Raw genomic sequence first — 26,151 nt, forward strand, 5'->3', positions numbered from 1 at the left:
GGGCCAGTGACAGTCGGCTCAGGACTGAGGGGCGGGGATGGAGATGGTAGGTAACCCACCAAGGGGAGACCAACCGCCATTGATCAGGGGAGGGGACACTGATCAGGGGAGGGGATACTGATGGGGAGGGGCTATTGATCAGGGGATATTGATCAGGGGAGGGGATACTGATGGGGAGTGGATATTGATGGGGGCTATTGATCAGGGGAGGGGATACTGATCAGGGGAGGGGATATTGATGGGGGCTATTGATCAGGGGAGGGAATTGATCAAGGGATATTGATCAGGGGAGGGGATATTGACGGGAGGGGCACTGACGGGGGAGGCAGGAGATGGAAGGGCCCGTGGGGAGGGAGAGAAGCGGCTGCAGCTGGAGGAGGGGGCGGAGGAAGGCAAACCGCCAGGAATAAAGGAGGCGGAGGCAGAAGTGCTGACTGGGCCAGAAGCAGAGGCCTCCGAGCGAGCGAGCGAGCGAGCGAGCAAGCGAGAGCTGAGCCCTTTGCGCAGGGGCTCTGGGAGGGGGCAGGGGCTCCGGGCTTCCTCCTCCCCACTTCCCTCCGTTCAGGGTCTGCGGGTCTTGGGGTGCCTGAGCGCACCCGAGGACTGGGACGCCCTCAGTCCGAGACCCATGGTCGGGCCTGTGCAGGGCCAGCAGTGTCCTCCCCCAGAACCGCCCTCCCCGTTCACCCAGATTGGGAGCCTCGCCTCCCCCCAGCCGGGCTCCCTTGGGAGCCTCTTGCCAATCTGCCACCTCCCTTCCCTGTCCCCCAACACCTGCCCCAGAGAATTCTTTGCACTTCCCAGACCAGGCTGTGCCCCCCCCACCCTAAACCCTTCCGTGGCTCCCCGTGGCCCCACAGTTGAGGCCTTCCCCGTTCCAGCTGTTTCTCCACCACTCCCAGCCTTGGTCGGTGCTGAGCCCCCTGCGTGGACACTCTCACGCTTCTCTGCCCGGCCAGCCTACGCCAGGGGGCTCCATGCCCCGCCCCCTCCTCGCCCAGGCAGAGCCCCGGATGCCCCCTCCCCCAGTTCCTCCACGCCAGCCCTGTCCCACCCTCCCTGGGTCCCTGGCCGGCTGCTGGTGGAGAGGGATGATGAGAAACATAGAGAACCAAAGGTGCTGCCCGTGCCTGCCTCGGTTTTCCTCCCCTTCCAGGAGGTCGGCTCGGGGTCGCCGCCCCCCCCCACCCCACCTCGCCCCAGGCTGATAATGAAGGAGACGGATGTGGGGGAGGGGAGAGGCCTGGTCCCCTGAGTACTGCTGGGTAGGGGCATCCACGCCAGGATTTAGAGAGGGGGGCCGTGGGGGACCCAAAACCCAAAGCGGGGAGTCCTGGGGCTGCCCCAGCTCGCTGGGTGACCCTGGCAAAATGACCCCCCTCCCCTCATCTGGATCTCGGCCGGAGCTCTGAAAGGCAGAATGCTTAATATTTGGGGCATGAGAAGGAGTGTGGGGCGACCTTGGCCCTTTGGTGCCCTTTCCGGATGAAACTGGTCCCCTAAGCTTCAGGCCCTTCACAGACTCCCTGGGAAGCACCCAAGGCTAGAAGAAGAGACCAAGGTTCAGAGTGGTTTAAAGCAGGACCTGGTCTCTTGACCCCAGCACCCCCTGCTGAGGCCTGGGCAGGGAGGGAGGGGACGGCCGGGTCCTCCCCACACACTTTGGCCCCCTTGAGCCACCAGCAGCCACCCAGCCAGCATCGGAGGGTCCCCAGGGAGCCAGGCTGCGACAGGAGGTTCCTTGGGCCTGGTCCGCTTGGCTGATTCTGGGCTCAGCTGAGGACAGGGGACTTCCTCCCTGAATCCACCCGGGACTCTGCTGTAGGGGACCCTCCACAGGGGCGGGAGACTCAGAACGTGGCCCCAAGGGACCCCATAAATGCCCGAGCTCTGAGGTTCCGGTGATTGGGAGAAGCTGGGGAGCCCCCAGCTGGCTTCCCTGCACATCTGGGCCTTGGAAGGCACTGCCCTCACCAGTGAGGGGGCTTGGGGGTCCAGCCACCACCCGCGGGCACTGTCTGCCAATCCAGATGTGGACCTTGACCCGAGGGCCGGTGCTGGGGACACATGGGCAGAGAGGGTGAGGCCACTGAGAGCCACCGAGGCTCTGCCTGCCACTGCTGTGCAGATTCAGGCAACTCGCTCCTCCTCTCTGAGCCTCCTTGTCTGGTCCTAGGCTGCCTCGCTCCCCCACCCTGGCGCCCACTCAGCAGTAGTAACGCCAACTCCGCCTCTGCCAGCCCTTCCCCACCTGGCAGGCTGGAGCCTGGGGGGGGAGGGTGGGAGCCCACACGTTCGCCTAGGCTGCCTCAGTTTCCCCACCTGTCCTAGCATCCCAGAATCCCCTGCCACTCCCTGCCCTCCTCCCCTGTGCTCCCTCTGGCCGGCGGCACGGAAGGGACAAAGGCTGGGGGGCTGGAAGCTGGGGCTGCCTCGCTGGGTGATCCTGGGGAAATCCCCTCGCCTCCTCGGGCCTCAGTGGTCCTGTCTGCACAATGGGCCCGGGCTGGTGACAACCCCGGCCCCACGCAGCTCTGCCGCATCCCCAGGCGTGGGCTCAAGGCCCTGGGAGGGGATGGGAGGCTGGCCTCCTGCCACGCTCAGTGGCCGCCGGCCGTGCTGGGGGCGCGGCTGCGGGGTGGCCTCTCCCTGCGCGCCCTCCCGCCGCCCCCCCCCGCCAGCCGGCCTCACGGCCCCTACCTGTGCCTGATACATGCCCGCTGGATCCCTTGGTCCTAATCCCACAAAGGAACGGTTTGCAGGGGACGTGCCGGGCGTAGAGTAGGCTGCGAGGAGGAGAGAGACCGAGAGCCCGTTAGCGGAGAGGGCCGCGCGCGGGGGCGCCCAGAGAGGGCGGCCGCTGCCCAGGGTCACACAGCCGGGCCTCCGTGCCCAGTGCCCGGCGCCTCCGAGCTGGCTGCCCTCCCCCGGCCAGTCTCGGCACTCGGGGAGCCCACGGGCGCGAGCCAGGGGTCCCGCCGAGAGATGCAGGATGCAGAAGCCACGTGAATTATTCAGGGCGCTCCTGCCCGGTCCACCGCGCCCAGCCGCGTCCCGGCCCATGAATTATGGAGGCGCTTTACTTATTCATTGCCCTCCCGGAGGGAGCGGAGGGCCGGTTCGGTGATGCGATATTTATAGCGACGTTTACTTATTTATGTCCAAAGCCCGGCGATTACGCTTTGTCCGTGAGTGAATAATTCACGACTGGGGCCGCCGGGGGGCCGGGCCTGGGACAGGCTGGGGGTCCTCAGGAGGGTCCCCGAGGGTTCTCGGCCGGCCGGGCGGGGGTGATGGGGGCGGCTGCGGGGGAAGCAGGCAGGAGCGGCAGCCACGAGCCCGGTGCAGGAGAAGAAGAAGAAATCCGTGTTGAGGCCGCATCTATTAAGCGCCTCCTGTATGCCGGGCACCAGGCGTGAGCCCACTGAACCCTCCGTGGCCTCAACACAGCCCGACACGCTTATGTCCTATTTCACAGATAAGAAAGTAGGGAGGCACGTGACAGTCGGCACCACATCCTGACTCCACTGTGCGCCCGATGTCACGCTCCACATTCCCCCCACTCCGCATCGAGTTCCCCGACTTGCTCCCTGCTGCCCGCGAGTTGGGTGCCATGATGGTCCCGTTTTGCGGCTGAGAGTTCTGAGGCTCAGAGAGGGAAGGACATCTGCCTGAGGTCACACAGGATTTCAGCCCAGCGCCCGGCACTGTGTCTGGCGTTCAGATAGCGGGAAGCTGCCCCTGGGCTTGGCAGGCAGTGGACGCCGGGGGAGAAGGGCGGCGGGGGGGGGGGGTCAGGGGCCTGCACATGGGGAGGGGTGATGGGGCCCAGATGGAGCAGCTGGGGGGAGTCTCACTGGGGGGCGAGGGGCAGACTGAGATGGCGAGAGGTCGCGGGCTCTGAGACCCTCTGCCAGGACCCCCCCGGCAGCTCGGCCTTCGAGGCAGCGGACACCCTGGGTGCTGGGCACCGGAAGGACGGGGGGCTCGGTGGCCCGGCAGAGTGTGGACGGCTCCCCCAAGCCTGCTCATGGGTCCAGGGAGAGGCTGGGGGCACAGCCCCCGCCGACGGGGTGGACCCCAGGATGGGGAGCCGGGAGCTGCTTCCCAGCTGACTGGGGTGCACGAGGGGCCAGCGAGTGTAACCCGGAGCTACATCCAAACGGTGGAAAGTTCTAGAAGGTGAGGATACCAAGCCAGGGCCTTCCACCAAGCTACCACCTGGACCACATCCAGAGAGTGGAAAGTTCTAGAAGGCCAAGTGGCCTCCTGGGGTCGGGGAGCAGACAGGGACCGTCCCGTCTACAGGCGCGGCCCAGCCCGGGTCACTGGCAGGAACCAGGCCTGTAGAGGCCGTTTCTTTCCCAGAATCCAGAACTCTGGAACTTTTATGAGAAATGTTCCGATTTTAAAACAATGACAGATTCTCGTTTTCCATGAACAAAAGGCACCCGGGGGCTGGGGCTGGCCCTCGGGCTGCCAGTTTGAGATCTCCAACTCCCGCCAGCGGCTGGGGTGAGGGGAGGGCTCTGAGGCCCAGGGTGGGCACGGGGGCACCAGGCCCCTTAGCGAGCAGGGAGCAGACCCCAGACTCGTCCTGCTGCCCCCCCGAGGCTGCCTTGGCCCCGCAGGGACCTGACCACGTGGCCCCGGGTCTCTCTGTGGGGACCCACCGGACTCGCCTGGGCGCACGGCCGGCTGGGAGGGGAGGGGCCCTCGGGGACGCCCGCCCGGCCGCGGGCACCGCTTCCCGAGTGCTTACAGGGCGAGGTCGGCGATGCGCATCCTCCCTCGGAGGTGGGTTTGGCGGCGGGGGGGAGCGCCAGCCGCGGCAGCCCGGGGGGCGGGGGGGCCAGCATCTGGGCGGGAAGGCAGTGACTGGACAGTTTGAGCTGACCACTTCCATTTAACTGGGGGGAACAGAGAGACAGGCGGTTAAGGTGGCCGGGGGGGCCTGGGGGCCGTGGCCAGGCTGGGGCCACCAGGACAAGAGTGGCGGGGATGGCGGCTGCCCGTGGGCCTCCAGCATCCTGGGCCCACACCGCCTTCCTCTCCGTCTTGAGCCACCATGTACCCCGTCTCCCTCCTTGCACGCGATGCCAACGCCCCTCGACCTCACGGGGCCCGTCCACGCGCCTCGGGCACCACTGGGACATCCTCATCAACCACCTGCTGGCGGTTCCAGAACCCCGACGGCTCTGAGCACTGAGGGAGTGTGACAAAAGCCGCCCGAGCCGCAGCCCTAGCTCTAACATCTGGAAACTTCCGACGAGGCACCGGGACCCTCGTCGTCCACGAAAACACCACCGTTTGAGGCAAAGGCTGCCCGTTTCGGGGGGTGGGGGGGCCACCTGCGACGCGCCGGGGCCCCCAGACTCACCGGTCCAGGCTGCTGGCTGGCCGGGTCGCAGGCCAGCGAGACGAGATCTTTGAGCGGGTCCTGGGGGTTGAGGTGCGGCGGGTAGCGGATGGCCGTGTGCGGGAAGTAGCTGGAGGCCGTCTGGGGCAGAATGGAGGTCGTGGGGAAGTGCAGGGCCGAGGACGGGTGCGGGCTCCGGGCGATCCCTGCGGGGACGGGAAGCCGGTCACCGGGGCGGTCGCGCTGGCCGCTCGGCTCCGCGTCACAGGGTTTGGGGGCGCGTCCTACAAATGCCAGCAGGCCCAGCAGCCCGCACAGGCCAGGCCCTGGGGTCACCACATGCCCGCACACGGGACCTCCAGCGCAGCCCCACGGGCCCAGGGCCCCTGCCTGGTTGTTTCCTTGTCTATTTGAACAGAGCATGACACGATGGCTGCCCGAGGTTCACACCCCAGTCCCAGGCCACACAGCAAGCAGGCGGCGGGCCCAGGGTTCGAGTCTAGACCTCACTTGGGTCTCAGCTAGCTTTTTGCGTAAAGCGCCGGGTGGTCGCTATTTTTTATAAATTAAGATCTAATTTGCATCCTACAAAATTCGTCTTTTGATGGTGTACGAGTCACTGGTTTTTGGTGTGTTCACAGAGCTGTGCAACCATCACTATGAGCTCTCAAAGAACGTTCTCATCATCCTGGAGAGAAACGGTGTCCCCATCAGCATCACCCCCACCCCCTGCCCAGCCCCTGGCCCCCACGAGCCGGCTCTCTGTGGATCTGCCTGTTCTGGACATTTCAGGTCCATCCATCTGCGGCCGTGTCAGGGCCTTGCTCCTTTTCACAGCTGCGTAATACTCTAGTGTGCTGTTTGCTTTTTTGTTTTTCTAAACAACTTAGTGACTGAATACACTCGCTCTGTAATTCTAGAACATTCTCCCCTGCCCCCTCCCCACCAAAAGAAGCCCTGTGTCCATTTCTGGTCACTCTCTCTCGTTCTCTCTCTTCCACCCCTGACAAGATGGTAAATATTTGGGGCTGTGGGGGCCACGGGGTCTCTGCTGCAGCCACTCACTCTGCCTCGTGGCCTGAGAGCTGCCACAGGCGACATGTCAACGATTGGCATGGGCCGTGCGCCAATAAAACTTTATTGACAAGCACAGGTACCAGGGACCTGGTTCGCTGGCTCCTGGTCTGACTGGCTGCGCTGTCTGGATTTCCGCCGGGTCCCCGTGCGCGTATCTGCCCTTGTGGGGAACTGAGTCGGGACCATCCTCAATGGTACCAGGCGGTGGTCCAGCTCTCACCGCGATTTCACTCACTCAGTCCCAAGGATGGCCCCGGGAGGGGACACTTATGAGCCCGACTGACAGCCGAGCCAACAGCGGGCCAGGTGCCCTCTGACCAGCTCAGCTCACACCCTGCGGTGGCTGGAGTCTGTCTGCCTGCTGGGAATGTGTCTACGTGTCCAGGAGCGTCCCCATACCATGTGTGGCCCATGTATGTCCTCGTGTGTGTCCAGCCACATGTCAGGGGTGTCTACCTCCTTCTGTGACCCCGAGGTCTGTCTGCGGGTCTCTTTAGTGTGACAAAAGGGGAGGAGACTGAGGGACAAGCCCCGGGCTGCCCCTCCTCTTTGTGTAGAAGGGGAAACTGAGGCCCAAAGAGACTGGCCAGGCCTGGGTACTCTGCACCGAGGCACCTCCAGGCTTTCTCGCCCGGCTGTCGCAATAGGACTTGTGGTCATACAGCCAGTGGGACTTCCCTGGCCATAGGGGCCACGCCGCCCCCCGCCCGGGCCCGTGGGGCTCACCGCTGTGCACGGCGATGACGGGCCGGTGGTGCTGGGTGAAGCTGGAGAGGCGAGGCGAGTCCTGGGGAGACGGGCTGTTGAAAGGCGACTTGTCCATCTCTGTCTTCTTCACTGGGGATGAGATGCCTGTAGGGGGGGAACCGGAGGGTCACGGGCCTGCGCGGGGCTCCACTCCCAGGACCCCTGGCCCTGCCTCTCCCTCCCCCAGCAGCCCGCGGTGGGGGACCGGGAGCCACTGCACAGAGGGACACACAGACAGCCACTCGGGCTGCCATCGGCTTCTGCTGTTACAAACCTCTGCCCTCGACAGCTCTGAGCATGCGTGATGCTGCGTGTGAGTGCCTGTCGCTGGGATGGGGCAGGTGGTCCCCCAGGGACTGGCACCCGGGACACCCCCACGGTAGGCAGGAAGCGTGACCTGGAACTCACACTGTCCCCGGCCCGTTGGGAGGAGGGGAACACTGCCTGGGCCTCTGCCGGCTGGGCCTGGAGGCTGGGCCACCCCGAGAGGCCCTGCTGGCCGCCTGGATGTCCCAGACCTGGTGGCCAAGCTGGGCCTCGGGAGCTGGGACAGGCGGGAGGCCGGGAGAGAACCACCCCCGGGGCCCGGGCAGGTGGGAGGCCCCGAGCACACAGCCCAGGATCCCCTTGGTGCTGTGACATTGGGGCCGGGTCACTCCCTGGGGGGCCGTCCTGGGTGCTGTGGGGGTCGAGCAGCATCCCTGGCCCCACCCACTGGATGCCAGGAGCTGTGACAACCACAGACGTCCCCAGACATGGCCCGGTGTCCCCTGGGGGCAGAACGAACCTGAGTGAGGACCCTCTGTGAGTGGGAGCCTGCTCTCACATCACCCCCACGACGTCCCACTCAGCAGTTACAGGGGTCCCCCCACTTCACAGACGTGGAGACTGAGCCCTGATGGGGGAAGTCACTTGCCCCAGGCCACAGGACTAAGATGTGGGGCAGCCTGGACTCAACCCCCCTCACCCCCCGCCAGCCCCCGAGTCCAGGAAGAGACGGGGGAAGACCCCCGGGTGACAGAGGAGCGAGATGGGAGCTGCCAGCTTCACCCCGTATTATAATTCCCTTGGGGGGGCTGTGTCCCCTGCGAGAGGGCCACAGAGGCAGCGAGAGCAAAGCACTCTGGGACCTGAGCAGAAGGTGCCTTTTCCTGCCCCACGGGGCGGGGGCAGGGGAGGTGTAGTCAGGGAAGGCCTCGGAGGAGGTGGCAGGGGAGAAAGGGCGCTTCTGGCCAGGAACAGGACAGCAGAGACCTGGAGGCTGGTGTATGGGGCCTAGAGGTGCAGCTGGGGGAGCTCTTGCCTGGGTGGGGCTGCCATGGACCCCACCTCAGGCCTCTGCCCCTCCCAGACACACAGTCCACTGAGCACTTCCCGTGGCAGCCACCGCAGAGGAACAGGGGGAGGGGCGTAATCAGCTTAAGCCTCTTAATGAGCAACTAATTGGTAGCTGTCTAGACAGGAAGCTGGAGGAAGCCAGGAGCAGGAGGAGGAGGGGGAGGAGGAGGGGATGAGGGAGGAGGGGGAGGAGGAAGGGAGAGGGGGAGGTAGAGGAGGGGGAGGAGGAGGCAGGAGGCAGGGGGAGGAGGGGGAGTAGAGTGGGGAGGGGGAGAAGCATGGAGAAGAGGAGATCCAAGTCCGTCTCCCCCACTAGGCTGTGAGCCCTGGAAGGCAGGGACAGGCACACAGTATGGGCTCACCCTGAGGATGAAACCCATAGGAGGGAGTGAGTTTGCCATCACCTGAGGTAACCAAGTGCAAGCTGGAGGGGGACAGACCCCCTCTGACACTCCCTTCCAGCTCTGTGACTCCCCACCTCACACTGGGGCCCGGGAGGGCTTCCTCCTTGTCCTCCCCAGTTGCGGCCGCTTCATTCTCAGGGCAGGAAGGTCAGACCCAGCCCTGGGGCCTCTCACATTTCCTTCCTGTATAAATCAGTTTTCCCTTCTTGAACCTCTTGAACTGGAAGCTGGGTTCGCAACTCTACTCCCGGCCTTTGCTTCTTTCTAATCCAAGGCTTAAGGCTATCATTTTTCCTCTGGGGACTGCAGTGGCCCCACGCGGGGCACCTTCCACTCTCAACAGGACACACTTTGGGGGCACATGGGCCCTTCAGCTGCAGTGTTCCTGACAGCTGCTTTCTGTCCCCCATCCATAAATGACCAGGCAAACGTGAACCATCCCCCAAGTTCTGCTCTCTTCTTCCCGAGTAACAGAACCCTTGAATTTGAGCTGGGCACACAATTGCCCAAAGCAAGACTACAATTCCTAGCATCCCTTGCAGCAGGGCACGGCCACATGGGTAATTCAGGGGCAGAGAGATGAGCAGAACAGGTAGGTAGATGATCTGAGAGTTACTCTTAAACAGCGAAGACAGGCCCAGACTTGACCCTTCTTGTTCCATGCTGGCTGCAATGCAGACGTGATGGCTGGAGCTCCAGCAGTCATCTTGGACCACAAGTTGGGAATGCAAACAACATTCGGTAGAGCAGAAGGCAGGGACCTAAGTCCCTCACATGCCACTTGCCCAGGGCTGCTGATGGCCGGACATTTACTTGCAAGAGAAATGCACTGTCCTTTCGGGGTTTCTGTTTCTCACAATCAAACTTACAGCTTATTGAATGCGGCGTCTTTAGGAGACAAATCCGACAAAGAACCACAGAGACACTTTGACCAATAAATCAGAGCCTAACAAACAGAGACGGTGCCTGCTCTGGGAGACCACACCTGGGACCTCAAAAGGCACAACCAGATGTGTTACAGACCGACTCAAAGAGATGAGAGTTTTATAAAGACACGACCACCAACAAACTCTCTTTGGGGCCGGCCCGGTGACGCAGCGGTTAAGTCCACACATTCCGCTTCTCAGCGGCCCGGGGTTCCCTGGTTTGGATCCCGGGTGTGGACGTGGCACCGCTTGGCAAGCCATGCTGTGGGAGGCGTCCCGCATATAAAGTAGAGGAAGATGGACACGGATGTGAGCTCAGGGCCAGTCTTCCTCAGCAAAAAAGAGGAGGATTGGCAGCAGATGTCAGCTCAGGGCTAATCTTCCTCAAAAAAAACCAAAAGCAAACTTTCTCTTCCTTCCTGGGCACACATGTGCCATTCCGTCACTCTGTGCTCATTCTGTCATTTCCTCCTTCTACTACCCCGAAAGAAGAGTGACTTATCACTCCCATTTTGGAGACAAGGGAACCGAGGCTCAGAGAAGTCAAGTCACCCACCCTAGGCTACATAGCCCACCCAGCGAGTCAACGGCAGAGCTGGGATTCGAACCCAGGTCTCTCCCGGGCCTCACGCTACCCTCTTGATTGTAACGTTATACTGCTTTTCAAGAATCCTGTGGGTGGGGCACATTGTATAGACAGATCTTTATAAGGAAGCAGACCCTGTGGTAACAGCGATGAGGAGGGAAGAAAAAACAAACCCTAAGGTTTATGGGGTGCTTAGTATGCGCCAGGCCTGCTTTAGGGACATCGAATGTACTAACTCACGTAGTCCCTGTGACAACCCTACGAGGTGGGTGCTGCAGGTACCAATGTCTCCATCCTACAGATAGGGAAACTGAGGCCCCGAGGGGCGGCGTCCCCGGAAGCCATAAGGGCTGGTGGACCTCACATCCCACGTGAGGCCCTAGGGTGAACCCTCAAAAAGGGAGACGGGACGGACAGATGCTCCTAAACTGTGGGGCACAGACCCCACCAAGAATCCGAGGGACGCGGGGCGCCCTTCCAGGGTCACACGGTTCCAAAGTCACGGGCACCGGCCCGCTGGGGGGCAGGACCGCGGTGGAGACGGGGATCCGTGGAAGGGAGATCTTGGAGAAGGCCCTTGGGGGGCGGTAAGTGGACAAAGGATGCTGACGAGCTGGGTATGGGACGGCCGACCCTACAGAATGGGAACCCCAGGAGAAAGACGCCCTGGAGGGGACCCTGTAAGAGCAGCAGGACGAAGTGTCCCCGGCAGAGGCCGCTGTGATGGGACATCTGGAATCCCACGGAGGAAGGTCCCATGGGGACGAGATGCTCGCAAAAAGGAAACTCCCTCCCGGGAGGATGCCAGTGAAAAGGGACCCTACATCCCGGGACCCTCTGGCGGGGACCCTATAGAGGACAGTCTACGTCGGACCCCAGGAAAAAGGCCCCTGTCGATCAGAATCGCTACTGAATCAGGAACCCCACAGAGATGACGCCCTAAAAGGAAGAGGGCAGGAAAGCCGGCCGACGGGTAGTCTCCGCCCTCCCCCGCCCGAGCGGAACCCAAGAGCTCCGGGATCGCGAATCCGGACTTGCCTCTCAGGCGCGCGCAGCCCTCACTACTACAATTCCCAGGAGGCCCCGCGGCTCCGGGCCTGCTTCCCGCTCCCCGGCGCCCGCGCGGTGCCTACCGGGATACGTAGTCCCCGCCGCGGTTTCCCCCTCCACCCCCCGAACGACCGGAAGGCCGGCTCCGCCCCCCCCCCGCAAGCCCTACCTCCTTCCATATCCTCTGTCCAGTTGCGGCTGCTACTCGTGGGAGAGCTGGGCGAGGTGTAGTAATCGCCTCCGGGGCTCGTGTCCACGTCTTCCTCCATCGAGCCCGATTTGTGCCGCTTGCTCCTAAGGCGCGAGGGAGGAAGAACGCACGCCGGTTACCACGGAGACGCGGAGGGGGGCGGGCGGGCGGGGGCGGGGCGGGCTTTGGGACTTCCGGTCCCGAGGGGGCGGGGCGAGGCGGGTGCTATCGCGAGAGACGTTGTGGGAGAGCCGGTTCTCAGTTAACACCTGTGCCATCCTGCCCGTTGCCTGGATGGGACACGTGGGGCCAGAGGCAGGGAGGGACCCGGCCGAGGTCACAGGGCAAACTAGCAGGGTGGACACCCGAGCCCCAAAGGCCTGGCTGACTACTGTAATCCTGAGAACAACCCGGTGGGATTCTGATCCCATTTTACAGATGAGGAAACTGAGGCCAACGCAGGGTGATCAGGTCACAGCACACGGCCTGTCTCAGCAAGAAGCGGGTGTCTGCATCCTCGTGCAGTCTCAAGGGCTGGGCCCGTGGACTCCAGGCAGTGGGAACCCCGAGTGGGTGTCAGGGCACTCAGGGCTGGGTTTTGAAGGATGAGTAGGAGTTGCCCAAGTGGACCGTGAAAAAAGGCATTCCAGGGAAAGGAATGAACCAAGTGGGGCCAGATGGAGGTGGGCGAGGGGTCGTGAAATGCCCCAGATGGAGATGGGGACCGGGGCACGTACCCACTGGAGGAAGTGCTGGGTAGCGTTCTTCTCATGCCAGTGCTGGCTGGATTCAGGTCGTAGGCCAGGTGCCCCTGCAGCTCCCCCAGGGAGAAGTTGGGTCCTGTTCCAGTCACCACGGGTGCTGCAGGGGGCGACAGAGAGGAGAATGAGGGAGGGAGCAATTTACCCTGGAGGGGTGGGGAGAGCCGTCTGGGGGCCATTTGTCCGAAGGGGAACCCCTTTTGCAAACGCGGGCTGGTTCCTAATTTGGCCAAAAGTGGGCTTATTCTACGGATCAGAAGCCCGAGGCCGTCCAGAGAGGCCAAGGTCACACTGTGAGGCAGAGGCGTAGCCAGAACCGGAGCCCAGCTCTCCCCGGCTCCCCCAGAAGCCAGGCTCTGCTGATCTGCACAGAGAGGGTGGTGCTCAGGGATAAGGCAGGACAGCACCCAGAGCTCCCTGGGGTGGGGTTGAAACGGGGGTGCCAGGGGGAGGGCAGGGGGTCCCCAGCAGATCCATAGGGAAGGGAAGGGGACAGGAAGCATGGTGGGTGCGGGGTGGGGCCCTCTGGGGGGGCGGGGGGAGACCCCAGGAAGGAGGGATGCTGGCGGAAGGTCCTCCAAATCCTCCACTCAGCCTTTGGAGTCTGTTTCCTGGGGAGGAACTTGTCACCCTGACCTTGGGCTCTGGGAGGGGCCTGGAGGCCGCCCTTCCTAGGAAGCCTGGCTTGGTGACAGAGGGTGGCTGCAGGGGACGAGGGGGAATGTTGGGGGGGGGCGGCTACTTCCTCTTCCCCAAGCCTCTCCCCTCCCCCTGGGACCCTTTCCCTCCCGAAGCCCCTCCCGCCTCCGGTCCCAGCGCAGGGTGGGCGGGGACACTCACTCCGGGACACTTGGATGAGCTCGGTGACACTGAACACGCCGGAGGTGACGAAGCTTTCCTGGAAGTCAGTCGTGTCTGGAACAGGGAGAACGCGGGGGGTCAGCGGGCGGCTGCGGAGCCGGGTCCGTTTCCCTCCTCGTCCCCCCACCACCGGGGCCGCCCAGGCTCCCCGGCAGGTCCCCTCCTCCGTCCCCACGGCAGCAGCACGGCCAGCTGAGCCCCTCCAGCCCGCTGGGGGCGTCCCTCCGCGACCCCCCCAACCCCGCCGGGAGCCGACCTTCCTGAGCCCCTCCCCCGTCGTCCTCGCTGCAGCCCCAGCCAGTGTCCCCTCCCCCGGGGAGGCCTCTTATCCAGCCTCGCCTTCATCCGGGGCATGCCAGTGGAGGCTGGAGCCGGGTTCAAAGCCCAGCTCAGGCGCCCACTCGGCCTTGCATCTTGGGCAAGCCGCTTCCCCTCCCCGAGCCTCGACGCTCTGTAATCTAGAAGGTGGGGACTGTGTCCCCATCATCTGGGTGGTTGTGACATGTGAAGCTGGATTCCTAGGCGGCCGCTTGCCCCCCTTGCATCATTTATCGCCCCTGCGACACGACGGTTCCACATCCTTCTTCCTCCAGGCTGGGAGCTCCGGGCCACCGGCAGGGGTGTCTCTGCCCAGCGCCCGGCGGACAGCGGGGGCTCAGAACCACCGGCCGCCTGGAGGGTCCACAGGCCGCAGTCAAAACCCCCAGGTCCCCAGAGCCCCTCCTGCCTAACGTCAAAGGAAGAGGGACCCTCCTCTGCCCACTGGGGTGGTTTGAACCCATTTCATGGATTTGGAAACTGAGGTTGGCTGCAGCAGGGTGGGAGCCCTGGCCAACCTCGGACAGCTCGGAGCAGGCCTGTCCCGGCCGCGGCGCCCTCACAGGCAGGACCCGTGTCGTCAAGAAGCTCGCCAGGAACGAGACCCATGGGAGTGGCTGCCCTCCTGGGCCCCGGTGCAGCCTGGGCGGAGGGCACGGAGCTCAGTAAGTGAAAAGCCTGTGCTCCCACATTCATGGCAGCACATTCACCACAGCCCAGACTGGACCCGCCCACTGGCCACTGGTGGACGACGGACACACAAAATGTGGTCCAGCCACACACTGGAATATTACGCAGCCGGGAAGACGAGCGAGGCCCTGACACAGCCGCACGTGGACGGACCTGCACACGCAACGCTCAGGGAGAGGAGCAGACACAGAAGGACACACGGCGTGTGACCCCATGGACGGGAAACGTCCAGAACAGGCCGATCCACAGACAGAGAGCGGGCTCGTGGGGGCCAGGGGCTGGGGAGGGGGTGGGGGTGATGCCAATGGGGACGGGGTTTCTTTTTGGGATGATGGAATGTTCTGGAACTAGACACAGGTGACGGTGCACAACACTGAATTGTACATTTTAATATGGGTAAAAGGATGCATTTTCTATCTTGTACATTTTACCACAATAAAAAATGTGGGAAAGGATTATAAAGTCAAACAGAGGTCGGGCAGGTGGGGTGGGGGAGCTGTGGGGGCGGGGAGGAGGGACCCATTTCACACAAAGGGCTCCCAGAGGGCCTCGCGGAGAGGGTGAATTTCCCCACCAACCTCACGGTCGGGCCGAGCAAGGCGCACATGCGGTGCCACGCGGGAAGCACCGGGAACCGAGCCTGCGCAGAGGCCGCGGTCAGCAGGATGCTGCTCAGCGCGGGGTTTTGCCCCCTCCCCGAGGGCCACGATGTTCCCGGCGGCGAGAACGGCCCGTGCAAAGTCCCTGGGGCTGGAAGGCACCCGGAGCGCTGGAGGCCAACAGGGCGGGAGCACAGGAGCCGGCGACGGGGCACAGAGGAGGCGGGACCGGGGTCCTGGTGGAGGCGGGGGTGGGGGCGGGGAGCAGTTCTCCTTTGGGCCCCCAGGGGGCAGCAGGGACCGCGGGGACCGGCTCCCAGGCCACTGTCCCAGACCCAAGCCACGGCTGGCCGGTCTGGGAACCCCGGCCACCCCGGCGACAAGCTGTGCGCGCCCCGTTTATTGAACACTTACTGTCCGCCCCGGGGCCACGCTGGGAGGCTGGCGCCCGGACATCCCTGCGGACAGGGCGGTGGCCCCTGGTGTCCAGGGGAAGTGGCCGTGGCCGTTTCCTGCCGCCCCAGCTGGCCAGCTGGTGTCAGCAGCCCCGCACCCTCCCTCCGGGGCTTCCTGTTGTGCGGAGCGCGCACTCCAGCCCCGGGGACTCCCTGGCGGGTGGACGGCCGGAGGAAGTGACCCCTGCAGTGGCCCGAGCTCCCCCGGGAGCAGGCCAGCCCACCCCCCCCCACCCCGACCCTGAACATCTGGCCGGGAGGGAGGCGCCTGGGGACAGCGGGAGGCCAGGGAGGCCTCGGGGTCACACAGGGCCAGTGAGGAGCGGCCCGCCCTGCGAACCTTCTGGAACCATCCGGCCACCCCGAGCCGGCCCTCCCCGCCCGCTGTTCCTTCCATCTCTTCTTTCCTTCCTGGTCCCTGAAATCCCCTCCCTGGAGTTTCTCTCCTCCCCTCTGCTTCATCTGTCCCTCTCTCCTTTCTTTCGTGCTGCGAATACTTATTGAGCGCCTCCTGTGTACCAGGTCCTGTTCCAGGCACCAAGGGCACAGGGGTGAGCAAGACGGATGAAAACGTCGGCCCTCGAGGAGGTGACGTTCCATTAGGAGAGAGAAGCAAACGCGGACAGAATCGCTAAGCAACGGGGCGAACACATATGCCATCACCAACTTCCTCCAGGGGAAATAAAACAGAGGGCGCCCATCAATAGCAGCTGAGGCTGCTTGAGCTGGGGGAGCTCGGGGAAGATGGCTCTGAGAGTGGGGACCGTGAGCTGAGACCTGGGTCATCTGGAGAGGGAGGGCAGTTAGCTGTCCAGGCAGCGGGCACAGCCCGTGCAAAGGTCCTGGGGCAGGACTGGGCCTGGCGTGTTGGAGGAACAGTGAGGAGGCCTGTGCGGCTGGAGCAGAGGGAGCAAGGGGGAAAGAGAACTCGGGCTTCTCCCCAGGGGGAGGGGAGCCTGGAGGGCTGCGAGTGGAGGAGGGCAGACCCGACTCAGGGGCTCCCGGCTACCCCCTGACCACTTTGGGGAGGACAGACGGGGGGCGAGGACAGGTCTTCAGGCTCCGCTCCCAGTTCCCCCACTGCCCCCCCAGAACCTGCCCGTCCTCCTCTGTCCCTCATCCAGGAACCGCGGACCGTCTGGGGCCTCCCCGTGGGGTGAGCCCCCCGGAGCCCAGACGCGGGCAGCTCAGGCCCGTGGGCTCCACGCCCAGCTCCCCGGGCGCCCCCGAACCTCTCTGAACCTCAGTTTCCCCTTCTGCACAATGGAACCACAGTGGCGCCCGACCCCCAGCATGGCTGCGAGGGATGAATCCATTACACTCGCGAGGGTCCCGCTCCCACGGGGCGGGGGGGTCGGACGACGGTCCCCAAATCGAGGGGCCGGGGCCCCACACTCACCCAGCGTGATGGGCTTGCTGTCCTCCTGGTCGGAGCCCATACCCGCCCGGGGGCTGCCGCTCTGCTCCGCGTCTGCAAAGAGAGGGAGGAACACATGGTGACACTGCAGGGACCGCCCCTCCCAGGAGGCTGGGCCGGTGCCGTGGAGCAGGGGTCCCCGAACCCGCAGGCCCCGGGGGTCGGCCGGGCCCCCTCCCTCGGCTGCTGCCCCAGGGCGTCTGGACATTCAACCCGGCACCTGCAGGCGCCAGCGAGGGTCCCCGGGGCGCCGGTACTCCTACGTGCTGGCATGCAGCGAGAACTCAGCCTCAGTTTCCCTGCCCGTGCAGTGAGGGTAACACTGAATCCTGCTTACCCCCGTGAGGTAGGAGCTGTCGCTATGCCCACTTTACAGATGGGGAAACTGAGGCCCAGAGAGACGAGTCCTTGAGCCCTCGGCCTCTGCCCTCCAAGGCCTGGTGGCCCACAGAGGGGGCTGAGGGGGATCCCTCAGCAGTGGCAGCACCCCTGCCCGCCCACCTCACTTGGGGGCTCCCTTCCCCCCAGCACCTGCCCTCCCCCCACGTATCTAAAAATAACCCGGCTCCTTGGCAGACAGCACCCTCGCCGTGTTGGCGCCAGCTCCTTCTGCGGCCCCCGTGCCCCCCACCGGCTGCAACCCCAGTACCCCGCACCCCCGCTGCCCTCTCAGGTCAGAAGCGGCCCGAATCCCCATCAGAGAAACCCTCCCTCCTGCCACACCCCAAAGCCAGGAAGTCCATGCTGTGTGACCTCAGGTAAGTCGATCAACTGTTCTGAGCCTCCGTTTTCTCCTCTTTCAAGCGGGCGTGAGCATCGCCCAGGCCTGACCAGGTGGCCAGGAGGTGGCGGGAGACAACAGAGGGGCCGCGCTCCAGGCGGGAGGAGGCCTCCAGACCCGCCAAGGTGATGTCCGTCACGTCGCTATTATTACTGTTATTTGAAACCCCTACGATGGCCACACACACGGCGCTCTGTGGGTCCCAGCGGACACGACATCGGTGACAGGGCAGGAGCCACAGGGCTGGGACGCTGACGTACCCATTTCACAGACGAGGAAAACTGAGGGGGGAGCGGCGAAAGTCCGGGGGTTATTTTATTCAGGGTCACGGGGTCAGGCGTGCGGGAGCCACTGGCCTCTGGGGTCCGACGCCTGAGTCCCCATCCCAGCCCTGCAGCCTCTGAGGTCACGTCCCCTCTGGAGCGTCAGTGCCGTCGGGGTTGTTGTGGGAATAGTCACTGAGGCTGCCGTAGCGGCATGGGAGTGGGCCCGTGCCTCAGTTTCCCCATCCACGACAGCATGGATGCGGGCAGCCCTCGCTGGCCGGGCCAGGCGGGGCCAGGCGGTGGCTGAGGGGACCGTGCCTGGCTGGGCCCCGTGCCCTGCGGCCACCCCGGGCTGGGCAGCCGGCGGCCCCTCGGAGGCGGCCAGTCCCGCTTGGCCGGCCCCGCCGTTGGGAAGGGCCCAGCCCGGGCAGCCGGCCGCGCGGGCTCCAGGCCGCGGGCACAGGCCCCTCTGGGGCCGGGCGCCCACACTCGCGCCGCCCGCCTGGCACTCGGCGCCTCCCGGGGGCTGGGGGGGGGGGGGCAGTGCGTCTTGAGCCCGGCCCGCGGCTCCTGCTTGGGGACCTGGCAGCCGGGCTGTGTGCCTCAGGCCCATCGCCTGCCCTCTCTGTGCCTCTTTGCATGTCTGTGAAATGGGCACAACCACAGCACGTCCCCCGACGCCCTCTGTGCAGGGCCAGGTGGTCCCAATGCCGTGAGGCGCTCCAAACCGCGGCTGGCACGTGGTCCGCATGTCAGCCATCTGAGGGAGCTTTGTTACTATTATTAACATCGTCATTGTTGTTTCTGGGCTGGGCGCTGGTACTGGGCACCACGAAAAGCAACGGGCGGGCTCCAGCGTGGAGCCTTTATCTCGTTGATATTCGCTGTGTGACCTCTGGCCGGCCACACGACCTCTCTGAGCCTCAGTTTCCTGGTCTGTAAAATGGGAAGAGAAGCAAGCCGCTCACCGGGGATGCTGGGTCGCTGAGCCAGCTGACAACCCGGGTCGGAGGGCGGGCGCCAAACCGGCGGGGACACAGGGCAGGGTGGGGACGCCGGCAGGGCTGCGCTCTTCGTGTCGGCTCCTGGGTCTCCTGTCCCAGCCTTGAGTGTCAACCTTGTCTTGAGGTCCAAGGGCTTTTTTTTCCTTGGGTTTTCTACGCCGACCGTCATGTCATTGCCAGTGGGGACGGTTCCGTTTCCCGCTTCCCGATCCACAGCCCTTGGCTCCGTTTCTTCCAGAACAATCCTGAGCCCACGCAGGAGAGGGGCCTCGGTGGGCGCCCGACGTGAGGCCAGGCCGGGGTCCCCGGGGGTCCCTGGGGGCGTGCAGACGCTCTCTTCCTTCTCCAGCCCTGGGAGGGTGGGGGGGGGGGAGGGGGGCGTGTTTGAACTTAAACCAGCGTGTTCTCGATTCTAAGTAACAGGAACAGAGTGAAAATACGGGAAACAAGGGAACGGAGGAAATTCTATCCGAGGACGCGGGAGTCTGCGCCGTCGCCAATTCTTCTCAATTTCATTTTCAGGTTGTGGTTAAACAGACAGAACATCAAATTGACCATTTTAGCCATTTTTCTGTGCCCAGCTCAGCGGCATGAAGCACATTCACACGGTTTTGCCACCATCCCCACCATCCGTCTCCAGAACTTTCCATCTCCCCAAACTGCAGCTCTGTCCCCATGAAACACTGACTCCCACCCCTCCCCCAGCCCCTGGCCCCCCATCCTTTCTGTCTCTGTGGATGTGGCTCCTCTGGGGACCTCCTGTGAGTGGACCACACAGTGTGTGTCCGTCTGTGTCTGGCTCACGTCCCTGAGCATCACGTCCTCAGGTCCCTCCACGTGGGAGCAGGAGTCAGGACCTCCTTCCTCTGTCCTTTGCCGTCTTCCTTTCTCGTCTGTGACACCGTGAACTGTTTCCGATCCCCCCGGTGACCACCTGCCCGTCCGTCACTGGCTCCTGGAAACGCCCACCCCCACCCCGGGGCCGTCGGGAGCCACCAGCCACACGCGACTTGACATTTAAATCAGCTGCCCTTGGGGCCGGCCCGGTGGTGCAGCGGTTAAGTGCGCACGTTCCGCTTCAGCGGCCCGGGGTTCCCAGTTCGGATCCTGGGTGCAGACACGGCACCACTTGGCACGCCATGCTGTGGTAGGCGTCCCAAATATAAAGTAGAGGAAGACGGGCACGATGTTAGCTCAGGGCCAGTCTTCCTCAGCACAAAAAAAAAAGAAGAGGATTGGCAGCAGTTAGCTCAGGGCTGATCTTCCTCAAAAAAAAAAAAAAAAAATCAGCTGCCCTGAACTTAAATTTCCAAGACTTCCGATGCACCGGTCACCTGTCAATACTCCGTGCCCCACGTGGCTGGTGGCGACCACATCAGACGGCGCCGAATGTGTCCCCATCACGGAGAGGTCAATTGGGCTGAGCTGCTCTGGATGTTTCCGTGAGAAATCAGGAAAAACCCAGCACCGACCACTCCCCCTCTCTCCGTCTCCTCAGACCCCCGGCTGCACAGACGGACCCCGGGCCGAGTTCCCGCCACGGTCAGAGCCCCCTGGCACCGTCGGACGAGGCTGGGAAACTGAGGCCTGGCTCAGAGAGCCCGTTTCAGATCCGTCCATTGTCAGTGATTCTAGGGGGTGAGGGGGCTCCAGAATTTTGCTGGTTTTGTATAAACCATAGACACATAAAGCAGCTGTGACAGGAAAGCTCCAGGGGGCGGAGTGACTAGGAAAAAAAAATCGAAAAAGGCTCCTTAGCGGAAGCAATAAGGAAAAGAAAGGGTCTTGTCTATTTTTAAAGGATCCTCAAAGGAGAAAGAACGTGTGACAGAAACCATAAGTGACCTCCAGCTCTAAAGTGTCTCCTATCTGGCCCTTTACTCAAAGTCGGCCGACTTCCAGCTGTGTGTCCTTGGGCAAGTTCCTCGATGTCTCTGAGCCTCCGTTTCTTCATCCATCTTCTTTCTTTTGACCATGCAGCAGGTTGACGGCTGAGCGCCTCCTGGGTGTCAGATGCCCCGGGGGACACAGCAGTGGCCAACAGGGACAAAAATCCCCACCATCGTGGCCCTGATGTCCTGCGGGGGGGGGGGGGGGAGGGTGGTGACAGGCACAGACAGAGTCAGCGAATAAACCAGGAGGATGACTTCAGGCTGAACCTCGGGCAAGGGAGGTCACACAAGCCGGGGATGCGGCCCCTGGCGGGCGAGGGGCTGAGACCAGGAGTACTGACCGGGCCACTCTGTGCGAAATGGCATATTCCAATAATTAACACTTAGTGAGTCATTCCTTTGACTATGTTGGGCTGCCAGTTTCACCTCCGGACTCATTTAATCTCCAAAACTCCTCCACGAGGCACACGTGATTATCGTCCCTGTTTTTCAGATGGGGAAACTGAGGCACGAAGACAGGCAACGGCATATTCAAACTCACAAAGCACCAGCGCACGGCGAGGGGCCTGGAATCAACACCCAGACACCCCGAGGCCTCACATCCGGGTCCCGTGTCTTTGGCAAAGGGAGGCCCCGGGGCCCTTGCAGTCAGTAGTTTGGGGTGATCCCCGTGTTGGGATCAGGAGGACAGAGCCCCGGGCTGGGATTCCCCCTCCTCCACCCGCAGCCCTCCAGGCTCCCCTCCCTGGGGGAGAAGCTGAGTCTTCCCTGCAGCCCCCCAGGCCCTGCACAATCTGCCCCGTCCCCTCCCTGCCCTCCCTCCTCCCTCTGTCCTCCTCCTCCCTCTGCTCCAGCCACAGAGGCCTCCTCACTGCTCTTCCCACACGCCTGCCCCAGGGCCTTTGCACGGGCTGTGCCCTCTGCCTGGAGCTCTGTTCCCTCAGCATCCGCATGGCTCACGCCCTCCCCTCATTCCGGGACGTTCCTCAAAGCCCTGGGTCCCCGAGAGACACCGGAGGCCCTTCAGCACCACCCACGAAACACAGCCAACCACACTCACGCTAGTCTAAGCAAGACTCTGGCCCTCCCCCGCAGCTGTGACACCCCGGCCTGGCCGGGGACCAGTTCTTTCGGCTTCCCGGGGCCCCGAGTGTCACGTGCAGCCGGAATGTCACCACCCCCTGGAGCTTTCCGCTCAAACAAACACGTGAGCTCGGCGACAATCGAAAGGTAAACTGGATCGCTGACAGTGGGGACGGACTGTTCCTTCTCGCTGTGGCCACGAGCCCAAGGGGCCTGTCCCCGCGCATGACAAAGGCGCTGCCGCGGCCTCCAACTCGCCCTGCCCTCCCCCCCGGGCAACCCCTCCATCCCGTCACCGGGGGACGGAGGTGCCACCTGGCCCGCGTCCCGCAGATGCTCAGGGACGACCTACTACGTGCCGGGCAGTGGGCAGGACCAGAGACAGACGGCGACAAGGGGTGGCATCACTTCACGTCCTTCTCAGTCCCGAGGGACCGAGGGCGGCTCTTGGCAGAGAAGTCAGGGAGGACCCCTTGGAGGAGGTGACGTCAGCGCTGGGGACGGAGGAACGGGGCGCTGGAACCCGTGGGGCCGCGGGGGACCCTGGGGTCACTCTTGAGCCCGGGGAAGGGCTGTGACTCAAACGGAGTTTTATTCTAGAACCTGTCTAGCTTCGGGGACATTTTGGGGGCGGGGGGAGACGGGAGCCCACGGGTGAGGTCGGGGGCACGTGAGACGGGGCGGCCGAGCGGAGAGCAGCTGGCGGCTCCCGGAAAAGTCAGAGAGTGACGGACCCCACTGCCAGCAACCTCGCCACTGTGGAGACAGCCCAAGGGTCAGAAGCAGGGGTCAGGGTGACTCACGACCACAGTCACAAGAGGTGGAGGCAACCGGGGTGGCCGTGGATGGGGGACGGACGCACACAGTGTGTCCATCACAGCCTGGAATATTACGCAGCCGTGAAAAAGAAGGAGATCCGGACACCTGCTCCCACGTGGACGGACCTGGAGGACGTGATGCTCAGGGACATGAGCCAGACACAGAAGGACACACACTGTGTGGTCCACTCACAGGAGGTCCCCAGAGGAGCCACATCCACAGAGACAGAAAGTGGATGGGGGGCCAGGGGCTGGGGGAGGGGTGGGAGTCAGTGTTTCTTGGGGACAGAGCTGCAGTTTGGGGAGATGGAAAGTTCTGGAGACGGATGGAGGGGATGGTGGCACAACCGTGTGGATGTGCTTCATGCCGCTGAGCTGTGCACTGAAAATGCTTAAAATGGTGACTTTGATGTGACGAGAGTTTTGTCACCACAACACACACAGCAAAGTCTCTGGTCTCTCGGGGCTGGGGGTCACATGATGGTCGCCTCGGGATGAGGACAGGCCCGGCCAGCCGAGCCCCCAGCGTCACTGGCTCCCGCCCGGGCGCGTGTCCGCCGCGGCTCCGGGGTTTCCTCTCGGGCCCGGCGGCTTCCAAGCGTCGCTGGCTCGGCTGCTGCCACGTCCGCCTCCCGCCGGCGGCCAGAGAGAGAAGCAAAGCCAGGCCCTGGAATCCCAGCTCCGCGCACGCGACCCTGGCCCTCGGCCCCGCGCACACCCTCCCTGGTCCCCCGGCCAAACCTCGGTCCTGGCCGCCATCACACTGGGCTCCGTCTGGGTCCCTAAATATATGGAAGCCGCGTCCTCTCCGCGGCCCCCCAGGCCCTGCCCGACCTGCCCCGTCCCCTCCCTGCCCTCCCTCCTCCCTCTGCTCCAGCCTCACGGCCTCCTCGCTGCTCCTCCCACGCGCCTGCCCCAGGACCTTTGCACAGGCTGTGCCCTCCGCCTGGAGCTCTGTTCCCCAGCTGGTGCCGGGCCCGCCCCCTCGCTTTATTCAGGTCTCTGCTCCAAAGCGCTTAGTGTGTCCACAGCCCCCCGCACAGAACCTGGACTTGACGTTCCAGAGGTTCAAAGATTCACGTCCCTAGCCCCCTCCCGAGAAGTGTGCCGGCAGCGGACCCCGAGGACGTCCACTTATGTCAGCACCCGCTGTGTCACCTGCGCCCCCACCCCCTCCCAGGGTCCACGCAAACCCAAGGGGAAAGTGTAAGTCCTTCATGCAACTCATGTATCGAGCGCCTGCTGTGTACCCGGCCGTGCCCCACGCTCTGGGGACACAGTAACGACCGAGGCCGACACCACGTGCTGCCCCGTGAGGTCACCGCCGTGGGAGGACTCAGGCCAACTGAATGTGCCCCGGGCTTCCAGGAATCCGGGTACCGACCCCGCCTCCCCCGACGTCCCTCTCCTGCCCCCCTGAGGCCGGCCCTCGGTGTGGCCCACGCTGTGTGACCCCAGCCACAGCCCTTTCCCTCTCTGAGCCCCGCATCCTCGCCTGGAACATCCGAGCCTCCGCCCGGCTGTGCCCGGGCCCGTCGAGGAAATGGGCAGAGCTGGTGGGCAGGGCGCTCCCCAGCCTCTGGGGACCGGCCCGGGGACGCCGGGCAGCGCGCGGTGACCTCCCAGCCGCCGTCGCCCCTCCCGCGGCCGCGGCCCGAGTCTGGCCCGCACTTTCCCTCTCCCTCTGCCGCCTGGGCCCGAGCCAAGCTGCCGGAGTCACTTTCAAAGAACTTTCTCTCCCCTTCCACCGCCCCCGCGCCCCGCGGCCTGGCGGCCGGCCCTCCGACGCTCGGGGACACCTCGGGCCGGGGGTGGCGGCGCTGGCCGTACCCTGTCCCCGTCGTCCCCGTCGTCCAGCCCGGCCTCGGCCTCGGGGCCCCACGGGGTGGAGGGTCCGGCCGTCAACCCTGGAGGCCCCCAACCCCGGGGACCCGGCCCAGCCGGGGCGGCCACGCCACCTTGTGACATCACCACCGGGCGGCCATCTTCTCGACTCTCCCTCCCCCGGCTTCCAGATGCTTCTCTGGCCGGGCGGCCATTTTGTGCGCGCAGGAGGACGGGCTGGCACGGGTCCCCTCCCGGGTGGGGCGCACATGGGGGACCCCGGCCGTGTCCCCTCCCCTCCCCGGGGTGGGGGGGGTGGTCCGAGCAGGGTGGCGGCCGTGCCAGGCGGCCTGGGTCCCTCTGGGCGCTCGGCTGCCCGGGGATGCGAGCGCCGGGGTTAAAAATACCGCGCGCCCCTCCTGGTCCCTCCAATGTCACACGTGTCAGCGCCACCAGGCCCGACCCAAAATAACCCGCTGTTTACACCGGAGGGAATTCTTGGCTCTCGGGTAGCCAGCCGAGGCCTCCGCCTCCCTGGCAGGCCCGGGCGGCGGGTGGGGGGGGGGGGACCTCCGCGAGCCACATGTGCCCACGGGCCGGACGCACACGTGTGGCCGCAGGAGGGGACGGGCAGGCCCCGGAAGCCATGGTGGCCGCAGTGCGGACCAGAGAGCAGCGGCTGCCAGGGAGGGGGCTCCAGAGCAGGGCCGTGTCCTGCCCGTGCTGTGTGGCCTCAGGCCAGCCCTGCCCCTCTCTGGGCCTGGGCCCACAGTGGTGACATGGGTTGGAAAGGAGAGAGCGGGAGCCTGAGGGGCTGGGTGGTGAGAGACTTTTCTCCTCCCCTTGCCTTCCCGGGAGGGCCTGTCTTCCTGGAGCCTGGCACACAGTCGGTGCTCAATAAGTGCTTGCACACAGCGGGCACTCAATAGATGCTTTCAGACAAGGGAGTCTGCTTACTCCAGCAGAGCCTGATACACAGCGGGCACCTAATACATGCTCACTGCTGGAATAAGCAGGATTATCCTGACAGGGGCTGACATACAGCAGGTGCAAAATAAATGCTGGTCGGACAAAGGAATCTGAGGAAATTTGGGAAAATCGGGGAGATTCAGAGGGAAAGACCAGGATTAGGGGAATGGGACCCTGACCAATGGTGACGTAAGAGACGTCTGACCGCAGGCCCGGGGCAGAGTGTGGAATGTCACCCAGGGGTGGTCCATCTTGGTCCCCATGGGCCTTTGAGAATCAGCAGAAATCATCTTTGGAGAAACTACCCCAACTGCTCCCGCATATCGGAGGGAGGGCCCTGGAGCAGGATGAGTCCAAGGAAGGGACAGAAACCTGGCCTGGGGACCCAGGAGGGGCTTCCTGGAGGAGGGGACACGGGAGCCGGGGCTTTGATGTATGACTAGGAGTCTGCCAAGCACAGAGGTCCCAGGGAGGTTGGGCAACTGGACCGAGCACACAGCCAGGACTCGAGCCCCTGCGGAGACTCAGCCACCCCAGTGACCATGTCTGGGCCTGGCAGAGGCGGGGGGGGGGGGGGGCGCAGTGGGGGTGCAGCCCCCCGGGGGTGGTGGCCGGTCCAGCCCCCAGCCCAGGAGGGCGGCTTCCAGGTGGGACCCCAGGTGGCCGCGGAAACCCTCGCAGCCTCTCCCCGTGTCCAGTCCTTCCTCCTGGCCCCGTTTCACAGATTGGGAAACTG

General features: G+C 64.2%; 1 protein-coding gene across 6 annotated transcripts in view; it reads right to left on the reverse strand.

Moving 5' to 3' along the window:
• NFIC (nuclear factor I C) overlaps window positions 1-26,151 on the reverse strand; it is a 54,320-nt gene that overhangs the window by 3,967 nt on the left and 24,202 nt on the right. For 2 of the 6 annotated variants that reach the window (XM_070491703.1, XM_044753808.2), the window contains exons 3-10: window positions 16,761-16,832; window positions 13,279-13,353; window positions 12,415-12,538; window positions 11,657-11,781; window positions 7,163-7,288; window positions 5,381-5,565; window positions 4,763-4,910; window positions 2,701-2,786 (exon numbers count right to left, since the gene is read on the reverse strand). In XM_070491703.1, the coding sequence (XP_070347804.1) occupies window positions 2,701-2,786; window positions 4,763-4,910; window positions 5,381-5,565; window positions 7,163-7,288; window positions 11,657-11,781; window positions 12,415-12,538; window positions 13,279-13,353; window positions 16,761-16,832 (941 nt within the window). The remainder of the gene's footprint in view (window positions 1-2,700; window positions 2,787-4,762; window positions 4,911-5,380; window positions 5,566-7,162; window positions 7,289-11,656; window positions 11,782-12,414; window positions 12,539-13,278; window positions 13,354-16,760; window positions 16,833-26,151) is intronic. The other 4 variants (XM_070491704.1, XM_044753814.2, XM_070491706.1 and 1 more) reach the window with 2 other exon arrangements.

Source organism: Equus asinus, chromosome 20 (genome assembly GCF_041296235.1).
Source record: "Equus asinus isolate D_3611 breed Donkey chromosome 20, EquAss-T2T_v2, whole genome shotgun sequence".
In the NCBI taxonomy this organism is placed as follows: Eukaryota; Metazoa; Chordata; class Mammalia; order Perissodactyla; family Equidae; genus Equus; species Equus asinus.